Raw genomic sequence first — 14,075 nt, forward strand, 5'->3', positions numbered from 1 at the left:
TCTGAGCTGTTCCCCATTTCTATATCATCATCATATTGTCTAGTCTTGCTTACTTTTTGTAGGCTCAGCAATAGCTATAAAAGTTTGAAAAAGTCAAGTCCACTTTTATGTTCTTTCTTTTTACTTTTTCTTTCTAATCTTGGTTCTATGGGAATTTATATTTTGAGTTTCAAACTGTTTTTTTTTTTTTTTTTAAAGACCGAGTCTCACTCTGTCGCCCAGGCTGGAGTGAAGTGGCATGCTCTCGGCTCACTGCAACCTCTGCCCCCTGGGTTCAAGTGATTCTCCTGCCTCAGCCTCCTGAGGAGTTGGGATTACAGGTGCCCGCCACTACACCCAGCTAATTTTTGTATTTTTAGTAGAGACAGGGTTTCACCATGTTGGCCAGGCTAGTCTCGATCTCCTGACCTCAGGTGATCCGCCTGCCTCGGCCTCCCAAAGTGCAGGTGTGAGCCACCGTGCCTGGCCTCAAACAAAAATGTGAATTAACTAGAGCTCCTTTTCCATTTTCTAATTGTGAAATAAACAGATAAGCTCCCCCAGATGCTTTCTAGTTTATATTGTTAAGAGCTCATAAAGCAGCTCTACATTTATTACTGTACTTGATGACTTTGTGAGGCAGATTTTATTATCATGTCCAATTTACAGATTAGGAAATTGAGGCCCAGAAAAGTTAAGTGGCTTATTTCAGGATGCTCAACTAATAATCTCTGACTTCTGTCTCCAAACTCCACACTCTTTCCACAGCCTTACCTTGTTGGATGTCACCTCCCAAGTATACTGCGTCTTCCAGTGTGGCTTAGGGACCACTCATTGGAATTAGTTATCCGTGCATAATTGGACACTTTGCAACTATTAACCCCATTCGCAAGGAACTTCTTTACTTTCCACCATCAAGTTTTACTGCTGAATTGTATTCTATTTAAACTGATTTATGAGAATGCATTAAAAAATCTGACTAAAATTTCTATTTTGTCTATACCAGTTCTAATAATCCTTTCTTATTCAGTTAAAATTACATTTAAACATTTGTAAATCTAATTTACCTTGGTACCCACATATTTTACACAGAAATAATCTAACGGTGACTATTAAGCCCTACACTGAAATCATCTATAAATTTCTAGTGTTCAATTTCTTTAAAAACACATTATTTGGAAAAGAAGCTATTAAAAATGAATATGCCCTATATATAAGATCAGATTAGCCCAAAGATTTTGTTCTGATATCTCACCTTCTCAAAGTGACATTTGGGGAATTTTTTTCTCTCTTTACTTTTTTATTTCGTGCAGCGGGATATGACTGGTTACTCAGCAAAGGACCTCATTTGGTATTGTGAAGCCTACCTGAGACCACCTGTATGATTATGTAAACATACAACTTTTCTGAAGAACCACAGGTAGTCAACATAAGTAACCCAAGTTTCTGTTTTTAGAAGAAATTTAAAACATGCTTTATTTAATAGCAAAAAGAGTACTAAAATGAGATGACATTTCCATTAACCTACATTTCGTTTTTCAAGAAGACTTGAGATTTTGCAAAACATCGTAAATGGGAAATGAAGTCTCTAAAGAACTTAACAATTCAAGCAGGCATGTTCATTCATTCATTATTCATTCATTTATCTAACTCTATCTGGGGGGTCAACTATGTATCAAACCCAAGAATAAGAAATAGTAAGAACCATTCACCACCTCCAAGAAGCACATAGTCTCACACGGTGAGACGGAGCCACAGCCGACAATTACACTCCCTGGAATAACAGCTGCAGTGGAGAATGCAGATAACCCCACAGAAGTACAAGGTGAATGACAGAAGAAGGGTGAATCATTCAGGCAGGGCAGGAGAAAGGAGAGTTGAGTCCCTGAGGAGGACATCCCAGACAGAGGAAACAGCCTTTGCAAAGGAGGCAGACATATTTAAGGTCAGGGTGGCGACTGAGAGATGCATGGAGATGTGGCAGTGGATAAAGGTGTAAAAGGTGGATGGGGTCCACTCATGCAGGGGATGTATGTAATGCTCAAGAGACCAGACTCTGATTGCAACCATATTTTCAATTTAATTCCTTATTGCTATAATCCAACAAGATAGAGATATTTTTAAATGAAACAGTTAAAATGATTGTCAATTTTAACTTTCAGTTGTCTTGAATATTAAACCTGAAATTATTAGCTACCTGCTCCTTTGGACTAAAAGCTGCATGAAGGCAGGAATCATTTCCTCACCAAAGCACCTACTCGAATTCATCCAATAGAGGACCCACTAGAGGCAACTGATGAACTCATTTGATTCCAACATTTCTTATGAAGTAATTAATTTCTCACAGTGCTTGACTAGATACTGCATCAACGGCACTACATAGATGTTTTATCTGATCTCTACAATCTTGTACTCTAAGACATAACAGTTGTTATTATTATTAATTTTCATAATTAAAATGTCATTGCTCTGTGTGACAGATTGAGAAACAAACTAATCATAAAAAGGCCATGAAAGCTAATAACTAAAGACAGTAAGTATACTAAAATAAATCAATGTAAAATTATAAACGATCAGAATTTTCAGTTGTTTATTATGGTTTATTTTACTGAGTTGAGAAATCGATTAACCTTTTGACATGGGAAGATGGAATTCATTAAATAAGTTACAGAAGCACTACTTCCATTTTCATCACCCTCTTTCAAAATAGTGCCAACACTTTGATAAGTTACGGAAATGCAGTGGGAAAACACTACTGTCAACTGTCACGTGGACATCTGACACTGCTCATGAGGAGTGGAATGACTGTGGCTCTTAAGCCTATGCATGGAGCATTCACACTGAACCTCCATGATCTGTGTGCTGACAGATCAGCCTATTTTCCCTCATTGGCATGATGCCACCTCTGTTTTGAATAAGACACTCTAACACTCTAATGTTGGCTGCTGAGCCTACCATATTGGTCTGTCCACCAGCCATGCTTTGCAGGGATCAATTGCTATGAGTCTGATTCTTTCAAGTGCTTTTCCTTTCCATGGTCCAACTCTAGGAGCTGTTCTATCTCAGCAGATATTAGGAAAGGGGCTGCCGATCCTTGGTCAGCACCATGGCGCCCAACCCAGCTTCTCAAATTGGGGAATACATATTCTCACTTGAATATATGACTGTGAGTTCAGACATTATATGAAGAAGCCACGATATAAAAGGGCCATCTTGCTGCTATTTTTTACTCAATGGCCAATAAGTTTGTAAAGATATAGGAAAAAACAAACTCAGCTTCTCCTACTATACTCTCACAATGCAGAATACTTCTGGGGACCTCTGGTCACCCATATGTGTGGGGGACTTCTCTCCACCAAGCAATCCTTCAGCAGTGGATTCTTCAGCAGACATCAGCTGAGTGTTCTCCCACTTAGTTCTCCTAGTGTTAATTCTGACATTGTCTACCTGGAGATAGCATCAGATTCCACAGATTGAGAGCTCAGTTCCACAAGACCACCCCCCACTTCAGATTCCAGCACAAGTACAGTTGGCCCTCCATGTCCACAGGCTCCATATCTGTGGATTCAACCAATCACAGAACAAAAATATTTTGGGGAAAAAAAACAGTAAAAAATATCAGGAGTGTACTGAGTACCTATGGCTTTTGGAATCATAAAATCAAAATATCTTAAGTCAAACCACCATAAATCAGGGACTGTCTATAATTTGCTAGAGTGGCTCACAGAACTTAGGGAACACATTTACTGGTTTATTACAAAGGATATTATTAAGGTTACTGATGAACACAAGATAGAAGAGATGCACAGGGCAAGGTATGTGGGAAGGGGTTCAAAGCTAACATGCCCTCTCTGGGTTCACCACGCCAAACCTCCAAGTATTTAGCTCAGCCCTTTTGGGTTTTTATGGAGGCTTCGTTACATAGGCATGACTGCTTACATCACTGGCCACCAGTGATCAACTTAACCTTCAGCTTCTCTCCCCTCCTGCCAGTTTGGTGGAGGGAAAATTCCAACCCTCTAATCACCTGGTTGGTTCCCTGGGCAACCAGTCCCCATTGGACTATATCCAAGAGCCCTCAGCCAAAGATCAGCTCATTAGCATACAAAAAGACACTTATCATTTTGAAGATACTAAGGATTTTAGGAATGGTATATATATTTCATAATAAGTATCACAAAGTTACAATGATTTTATACTGAAAGAATGTGCGGAATATATTATTAAATACAATGGATAAAAATTTTGCATCAATTTTTAAGACAACACGTAATAATACTCCAAGGAATTTGTGTGTTGTCAGAAGTTAGTTTTGACCATGTGCCCAGAGACTTGGAGTAACATATTAGTCCTTCTGTGTCTTGGGGGCATCTTGATGGAAAACCCTGAGAAGCAGTAATATGTGGAAAGCGTACAGGCTTTAGAACCAGACACAGCTGAGTTTGAATCCTTGTTCCTCCACATTTCTTGAGAGTTTGACTTTGACCAAGACAAGTCTGACCTCAAGCCTCAGTGTCCTCATCAAACAGAAAGGTTATTTAATATGAAGATTTATAAAATATGTAGCACAGTCACTGATGGAGCCAGGTGAGATTTTTAGAAGATGTAAGATCAAGTCATACTCCTGCTTAAAACCTTCCAGCAGTTTCTTTCTGCTCTCTGAATAATGCCCTACATGGCAGTATCAAGGTTCCAAACCTTTCAGGACATGGACCTCCTTTGGCAGTCTGGTGAAGACTTTGGGGTCTTTCTCAAAACAACATTTTAAAATTCATGAAATAAACTGCATGTGATTACAAAGGAAACTACTTATATTGAAATACATTCATAAAATAAAAATATATTCATAAAAAATATATTCATAAAAACAAACATGCTACAGTAATATATGTACTTCTCTATTAACACATCAAATAACATCATATAGTAACAGGGTTCTATAACTACAGTAAGTTTGAAGTAGTGATGAACAAACAACATTTCAGGATATCTACAACAAATGTAATTGAATATGAAAATGTCTGTGATTTTTAATTGTGAAAGTCACAGGCACTGCTGCTCTACTGTGCGTTGTTTGTTTGTTTGTTTTGTGAGACGAAGTCTTGCTGTGTTACCCAGTCTGGAGTGCAGTGGCGCGATCTTGGCTCACCGCAACCTCCGCCTCCAGGGTATAAGTGATTCCCCTGCCTCAGCCTCCTGAGTAGCTGGGATTACATGTGCCTGGCACCACACCCAGATAATTTTGTATTTTTAGTAGAGACAGTGTTTCTCCAGGTTGGTCAGGCTGTCTTGAATTCCAACTCCAGGTGATCCACCCGCCTCAGCCTCCTAAAGTGCTGGGATTACAGGTGTGAGCCACCACACCCAGCCCTACTCTGTTTTTTTTTTTTTTTTTTTTTTCCTTTGCCTATATTCATGACTGAGGAACTAGTAAATTTCATTTAGATATTAGTGAAGATAAAAATGTATTTGTTCTCATCTACATTCATGGACCCATGGATTGTAACCACGATCCCTTGGAGATCCACGGACCTGGACAGAGAGCCGGCATTCTAAGCGGTATTCTTTGACTTCATCTCCCATCATCAATCACCTTTGTTTGCCACACTTGGACCACACTGACCACTTGGCTCGTCAAACACATTCAACTTAGTCCACCTTAGGCATCTGCTTTGCTTTTCTCTCTGCCTGGAATTCTCTGTCCTCACATCTTTGTATGGTTGTTTCTTTCCCCATCTTTATCTCAATCAAATGTCACCTCCTCCAAAGGGCTTCCCTGACCACCCCAAATAGAGCAGCTACCTCCCCTTGCCTCCCCCTTCATCACACCGCCCTGCTGTTTTCTCCACAGTCGTTATCACTGCCTGAAACAATTGTGTTCATTTAGATATTCTTGTGTTTATTCTCTGCTTCCCTGCCCTAAAATATGAGCTCCATGGGAGCAGGAACTTCATCCACATGTTCAGTGCCATACCCCTGGCATCTAGAGTGGTGTTTGGGTCTATTACCCCGTTGCTAAGTGAAAGAAAAATAGTAAGAGCTTCACAAATGTCACTTCTCTCATCCTTCACTCTGCATTTTTGGTATGGTGAGGATACAAACCCCTGCCCTCACGTGGTTTACAGTCCAGAGAAGGCTGTGGGGTGACGCTGTGGAAGGTGCACCAGCACTGTGGTGGCTTGGGCTCCTGTCGAGGCTCTCCCACATGCCTGTAAAACCACTGGCAAACCAGTGCTAGGGCCTCAGTTCCTATGGTGTCAGACAAATGGGTTGGACAAATTTATCTTCATGGTCTACGGTTTATGATCCTTAAGAGCTAACAGTGCAAGGCAGCATACGTGGCAAGTGAGGGATTCTGACCCTCAGTGGAGGACGCAGCATAGACTTGGAAAGAGCTCTGAAGTGGAATCAGTCTCCAACAAATGATGAGAAGTGGGGATTTTCAGAGTCATGAACTCTCAGCATTGAAAGAAACGTCAAAGGCTGCCCAGCATGACCACCCGGTGATACACTGGATGTCTCTCTGAGTCCCTTTCTGAAGAGATAATATAATACCCTTGCTCTTAGGTGTAACCCAGCGTGGGGGTGAAGAGTATGAACTGTGGAACGGCATACTGCCTGGGTTCAAATCTCAGTTCTGCTGTTTACCAGCTACGTGAACTTAGCCAAATTACTCAACTTCTCTGTTTCTCAACTTCCACCTCTGTAAAATGGAAATAACAACAGTATCTTCTTTATGGGGTTATGGTCAAGAGTAAATGAAAAAATGAGCGCCATATGCTTAACATGCTTTCAGTAGACATTACTTATGATTCTTTCTGCTCAACAGTTCACTGGTGTGGCAAACTTACTACATATCCCCCAAAATTATTTTCCTTTTCTCCATTGTAACTGAGTTTTTACCAGCGAGGGACTGTATTACCCAGTTTGGAGTTTCTGTGAGCCAATATAACTTGATCTTACCTTTTCCTTGACATTCACATGAGTATTGAGTTCAGCCATCTTGCTTCTAGTGGAATAGGCCCTATAAAGAAGGAAAAAAGATTAAGTTTTAAAATTGATTTCTCAGTGTGTTATTTTTTTACTCTCTTCCAACATAGTAAACAACTTCATTCGGTCATAATCATAAATATCATTTTAGAATGTAAAAATACTTTCAGGCTAGGCATCTGACTTAGATATGTTCTAAAAGCATGTTACAATAACTCTAGAAGACAAAGTAAAATCTTTTATTCATACTGTATTGACATGAAAAATGACAAAGACAGATGGGAATTTATCTAAATTGTGTTTCTTCCTATTATGTAGAAGAAAGGTGGTCAAAAATAGAGAGAAGGGAAATTGTACCTATTTTAACTAAGTATTGTCATCACAGTCCTCACTGTCTCAAAGCTTTTATCGGCTCCTAGGTAATCTAACAAACATTTATTGAATATATCTCTCCTATATGTACATAACAATACCAAGCACTGCAGGAAGAAACAGGAGGAAACTACTCCAGGTTTAAACATAAGAATCCACCCCCCAACTTCTTTTCTTGTCTTTTTTTCCCCAACTTTTCTCTCTATCTGGAATGCTCTAATTTCAGATCTTTGCAGGGCTGTTCCTTTCCTGTAGTCTTTTTTTGTGGGCTGGCCTCAAAACCTTTTTTTTGAGCTTGTCTCAAAACAAATCTAAAGGAAAACCTACCTGTTGCCAGACTGGAATGCAGTGGCGTGATCGCAGTACACTGCAGCCTCGATCTCCTCAACTCAAGCGATCCTGCCGCCTCAGCCTCCCAAGTAGGTGGAGCTGCAGGTATGCACCACTGCCCTCAGCTAATTTTTGTATTTTTTGTAGAGACAAGGGTCTCACTTTGTTGTCCAGGCTGGTCTCAAACTTCTGGGCTCAAGTGATCCTCCCCCTTCGGCCTTCCAAAGCACTGGGATTATAGGTGTGAGCCACTGTGCCTGTCCTCTGCAGTCTTCATCTTAGCTCGAGTATCACCTCCTCCAAGAGGGCTTCACTGACCACCATATCTAAAGCTGCCACCTCTCCTGCCTTACTCTCCAACAGAATATAACCGTTTTAAATTTGTTTTTTCACTTACCAACATATCATGAGCAACATTCCAGATCAATACATATGTATCTTCACCATAATTTTTATTGTCCATAATTTCTTAATCTCCATTTTCAAATGGACCCTTAAAACTTCCCATAATCCTTCTGTTTCTTCAAAATCTTCAGAGTTTCTGCCTTTGGTGTCCAATCTCCTTTGTAAAGTGCTCCCCTCTGGGAAGATCTGTGTTCCCAAAATCAGGCTGTTGTGTTTTCTTTTCCCTAATCTGGTCAAAATCTTTCACCATTATAATGGAAGACAGATCTTAAGACTTTAATGGATTCAATCTTTTTGAAATAGAGAATAAATGACTTAAATGCACAAACAGATTGGTTCAGAAATTAGCAGCCAGTAAGGCCAAGATATCAACATATACCACCTATTTGCATGTTGAATGGTTTTTGTCAATCAAGAACCACTGAAACACTTTCTTATATTCTTTTGCTTTTGTTATAAAGATTGTCCCCACCTCCAGAGTAGACACATGCTAGGAATAACTTGCAAAAATTCTCTGATTCTTCCCCACTATTTTATTTTACACCTACATCTTAAATAGAGCATAAATTCAGATCCATTATCTTTTGCTGATTTTAGGATGAAAGCTTGGTAATACGCAATGTTAACTCTATTACTACTCAAATTATTCTCAACTAGGAATCCAGAGAGACAAATGATCAAATATTAGAAACAGTAAGATTTTATTTTTATAAGTTTCCAAATAACACTGCCACTAACACAAGCATTTGGACATGCTAGCAGGAGAGACCCTGCATACTTGCTTCCAGTAAAGCAGCACTTTCCCAAATGCTCCACAAAAGTGCCCAGTCTATTGAAACACCCTACAAATGGTAAGTTCTATATCCCTTGACTTGGCATATAGGAGAATCAGTTGGTGCAAAAGTAATTGTGATTTTTGCCATTGAAAGTAATGGCTAACCCATCACCAAGACAGTTCTAAGCCAAAAGAACAAAGCTGGAGGCATCATGCTACCTGACTTCAAACTATACTACAAGGCTACAGTAACCAAAACAGCATGGTACTGGTACCAAAACAGAGATACAGACCAATGGAACAGAACAGAGCCCTCAGAAATAATACCACACATCTACAACCATCTGATCTTTGACAAACCTGACAAAAACAAGAAATGGGGAAAGGATTCCCTATTTATTAAATGATGCTGGGAAAACTGGCTAGCTAGAAGTAGAGAGCTGAAACTGGATCCCTTCCTTACACCTTATACAAAAATTAATTCAAGATGGAAGAGAGACTTAAATGTGAGACCTAAAACCATAAAAACCCTAGAAGAAAACCTAGGCAATACCATTCAGGACATAGGCATGGGCAAGGACGTCATGTCTAAAACACAAAAAGCAATGGCAACAAAAGCCAAAATTGACAAATGGGATCTAATTCAACTAAAGAGCTTATGCACAGCAAAAGAAACTACCATCAGAGTGAGCAGACAACCTACAGAATGGGAGAAAATTTTTGCAATTGACTCATCTGACAAAGGGCTAATATCCAGAACCTACAAAGAACTCAAACAAATTTACAAGAAAAAAACAAATGACCCCATCAAAAAGTGGGCAAAGGATATGAACAGACACTTCTCAAAAGAAGATATTTATGCAGCCAACAGATACATGAAAAAACGCTCATCACCACTAGCCATCAGAAAAATGCAAATCAAAACCACAATGAGATATCATCTCACACCAGTTAGAATGGCCATCATTAAAAAGTCAGGAAACAACAGGTGCTGGAGAGGATGTGGAGAAAGAGGAACACTTTGACACTGTTGGTGGGACTGTAAACTAGTTCAACCATTGTGGAAGACAGTGTGGCGATTCCTCAGGGATCTAGAACTAGAAATACCATTTGACCCAGCCATGCTATTACTGGGTATATACCCAAAGGATTATAAATCATGCTGCTATAAAGACACATGCACACGTATGTTTATTGCGGCACTATTCACAATAGCAAAGACTTGGAACCAACCCAAATGTCTGTCAATGACAGACTGGATTAAGAAAATGTGGTACATATACACCATGGAATACTATGCAGCCATAAAAAAGGATGAGTTCATGTCCTCTGTAGGGACATGGACGCAGCTGGAAACCATCACTCTCAGCAAACTATCACAAGAACAGAAAACCAAACACCGCATGTTCTCACTCATAGGTGGGAATTGAACAATGAGAACACTTGGACACAGGAAGGGGAACATCACACACTGGGGCCTGTTGTGGGGTGGGTGGAGCAGAGAGGGATAGCATTAGGAGATATACCTAATGTAAATGATGAGTTAATGGGTGCAGCACACCAACATGACACATGCATACATGTTGTGCACATGTACCCTAGAACTTAAAGTGTAATAAAAAAGAAAAAGAAAAAAAGAAAACAAACAAACAAACAAACAAAAAAAGAAGTCATTTTGTGGTATCTGAAGACTTCCTATTTCCTTTACGTATTCGGGTTTTTGTCCATAATAAAAACTATAGTATGGAAAAAAAAAAAAAAGAAAGTAATGGCTAAGGTCACAAATACTTTTGCACCAACCTAATAGTTGGCAAATAACACTTGAATTTTATTTTCACTTATTCCTGCCCCTGAAAGTTACTCACTTGTAAATAAAGGATTCTTTTCTGATTATTTCTAACAGTGAACATGAATGATGTGTGAAGTACAAGAACAAATAATTAGGTGCTTCTGTTTACAAGCCATGGATGGAAAGTGAAGCCTTTCGTTGGTCATTACAAGCCTGCAAGATGGTCTGCAAGCTTTATATTGGAAGACTTCTGGATGGCTGACTTTCTTATTCAAATGAAAGTTTTGGTATTATGTAAACATACACTATATATATATGAATTTTTCAGTGTGTGATAGTATAAGAATGTGTATATGGGGGGGTGGGGGGGAGGAGAGAGGTATACCTAAGAACTATGAAGAACTGAATGGTGACAGCTGAATTTGGTGCCATTAAGAATGAATCTGTGAGCCACAATGCCTTTCAATAGACCAGATCAGCTGATTCTTCTGGACACATCTAATTTTGCCATTACAGATATGTGAAATCTAATAGAAGCTTTTGCTTTGTTTTGCATTTGGGCTTTGATGTCTAGGGTTTGGATATGCAGCATTTTCTAAAGCTGAAATGTTATAATCCACAGGGGAATCAGGGAGGAATTCCATTGAAGACAGAAAATTCATGAGATCTGAAGACATAGTGACAATGGATCGTAAGCTATATTCATAAGAAAACATACACGCACACACACTCACAACTTCCTTGGCAATTCTTTTTCTCTTTGACCTCAAAGTCTAACTCAAGGAAGACTCTTCTTTGAGACTGATGCTAGTAAGATTAATTACAATTTTATTCAAATCATAATTTTATTTTTTTGTGGAAGGAAAATGCTGGCCGTGAGGGTAGAATGGGGCTATTTTAAGTTTTTCAGATGGGAAGATAAGATAAAAATAATTATAGGGACCCATTCCTTGTCCATTTTACTCTCAATTATTTTTCCCATGTGGAAGGCTGCTTCTACAGACTCTACCTTCCATGTGGGTTCCAATACACTCTCCACATCACAGTAAAATAACATCTTACTGTTTCTAATATCACAGCTTTCTGCCAGCTGGTGCGTAACAAGAGGCAATAGGAAACTAGTTAAAAGGTTTTAATCTAAACAGACCATAAATTTGGTTTGCCTTAAATAATTATAAGTTTAAGTGACCAGATAGTCAAGTTGGGTTCTACTGCTAAGCACAAACACTAGGGAAACTGTGGGAGAGGCAAGGTTATTCTCAGTGTGTCCTGAAGGTCCTTGTTGAGTGTCTGCACCCTCCCATTGGCACTAGTCCTTCCAGAATGTCCGGAAGCCCACCTTGCCCCTGCATAACATCATGTGCTCATTACCTTTACTGAGCTGACCCTCCCTGCTGTGAAAATGAAACTGGGCTGTGTCCCTATTTTGAGATTCTCTTCTCTGCTATGAACTATATCTGCCCAGTCAGCTCAATTTCATCTGAATCTTAATTGTTTAAAGTAGTCAAGGAACTTTTCAATATATTTTCACCTCATTTCACATGACAGGCCCAGAGTTTAGCAACATGAAGCCTCAGTCCTCCAAGGTGCAGACATCTAGGTAAGCCCAAGAAGCCTCTAATGCTGTGATTTTTAGGACCTACAGTGAGTAACAGGTGTCTGGGCACAATAGACCTTCTCCCTAACATCTTGGTCATCATGCTTGGTAGTGTATCACTGCCAAACATGACCGAATACTCATACCTTAACATGCATCGACCACAAGAGCTTTTAAATCTATAAGAAAGGTACAGGGATCTTTGACTTCTTGAGAAGAACCTGGTTTCTCCTCGTTATTATCATTTGAAATTGTTATTGGAACAGGCCAATTACTGAGGGCTATTCAAGTCCATGGATACAAGTTCTGTACATACCAATGAATCAATACAAAATTAAGATACTCAGAAATGTAAGTCCTGATATTGGTGCAACATTTCAACAACTTAGACATTTTTTAAAACTTTTTTCCCTAAAATTGCAATTTAGATTTCAGGAATACCATTACAAACATATATAGATACAATCATCTAATTTTTACGTATGTCTTAAAGAAAAATAGGGATCAAGGAAATTGTTAAAACTTATTAGGGAAACATATTAGTCATAAAGAAAAGATTTTCACCATTTTAATACATCATCTGTATATACTTTTCTAGGATAAAATTTAGGAACCACAAATACGGTTACCACCAATCACTTCAAACACAAAAGTATATTGAACTGATCACTGAGCAAAAATCTTACAGAATATGCATTAACAGTAGCCAGAAAATCTATTAGCTTATAACAAAGATAAACATTTTTTTATAAAAAATAAACCCAAATAATAGAAATTCTGGCAAATATGTTTGTCTCAGTATTTCCAACTGATACAATTTAACAAAGTTTAATATGTATGACCCTCTGTAAAGTTTTAAAAATACATATTTATGTTTCTAATGCAATCACATAAAACATGGAAAGTTCTATCAACGTACTGAGCTATCAAATCGCTTTCTGACTTGCTCGTCTCCTTTCTCCCTCCTGTTTGATTGTATAGGCAGTAATAAAGTTTCACTTTTGTTTCTCTGAAACCCATTAATGCTCTTAGGTTTACTTTCCTGTTCTCGGGTATTACATCACTTTCCTTGAACTGGATTTAAGAAACCACAGGAAATACATAAGAAAACATTTTAAGTAATGATTTTAACAAAATTTTCAAGGTTATTAACGCAAAATTTCCCATGAGTTATAAAAACATAATAATCATACTGCATATTTGGGGCCGTTAATAGGGTATTTCATAAATTATCATAATGTAAGCTGGAGTGGGTAAATGCCAAATGTCATGACATATCGCTTAGAGAGGGAAAATGACCAAGTTGGTAGAGATTGGAGCAAGTTGAGTTTCCAGCTGATCAAAAGATTTAACCAGGGAGCTCTGAAAAAGTGAGATTTCTGGGCCCCAAGGTCAGTTGGTGTAGGGAAGTTGTGATGAAAAACAGCTACTCCCAGGTCATTTTCATGCAAAGCCAGATTTGAATGTGGCTAGTCTAAAGTGAAATGTGCTGGAAGGGTTTAATAGAGGCCGAATTTCAAAGACTGAGTACTAAAAAAGGAATATAAGCTGTCTCATTAATACTTTTTATATTGATTATATGTTGAAATGGTAGTATTTGATAGATTGGATTAAACAAAATACAATATTAAAATTAATTTCGTCCACTTCTTTTCACTTTTTCAATGTGACTGCTAGAAAATGTACGATTGCATGTGTGGCTTATGTTATATTTCTATTGGAAAGTACTGTCCCAGAGCAGAGGTTCTTAAAGTGTGGTTCCCAGATGAGTAGCATCAGCATCACCTGGGAACTTGTTAAAAATGCAAATACTCTGCTCCTCACCAGACAGAAAGAGA

The 14,075-nt window shown here is 38.7% G+C and overlaps 1 protein-coding gene across 15 annotated transcripts in view; it reads right to left on the reverse strand.

The window, feature by feature from the left end:
• SPATS2L (spermatogenesis associated serine rich 2 like) overlaps window positions 1–14,075 on the reverse strand; it is a 1,108,221-nt gene that overhangs the window by 82,580 nt on the left and 1,011,566 nt on the right. For all 15 annotated transcript variants that reach the window (XM_050750707.1, XM_050750712.1, XM_050750709.1 and 12 more), the window contains one exon: window positions 6,943–7,003. In XM_050750707.1, the coding sequence (XP_050606664.1) occupies window positions 6,943–6,981 (39 nt within the window). In that variant the 5' untranslated portion in view covers window positions 6,982–7,003. The remainder of the gene's footprint in view (window positions 1–6,942; window positions 7,004–14,075) is intronic.

This window comes from Macaca thibetana, chromosome 12 (genome assembly GCF_024542745.1).
Source record: "Macaca thibetana thibetana isolate TM-01 chromosome 12, ASM2454274v1, whole genome shotgun sequence".
Taxonomy (NCBI): domain Eukaryota; kingdom Metazoa; phylum Chordata; class Mammalia; order Primates; family Cercopithecidae; genus Macaca; species Macaca thibetana.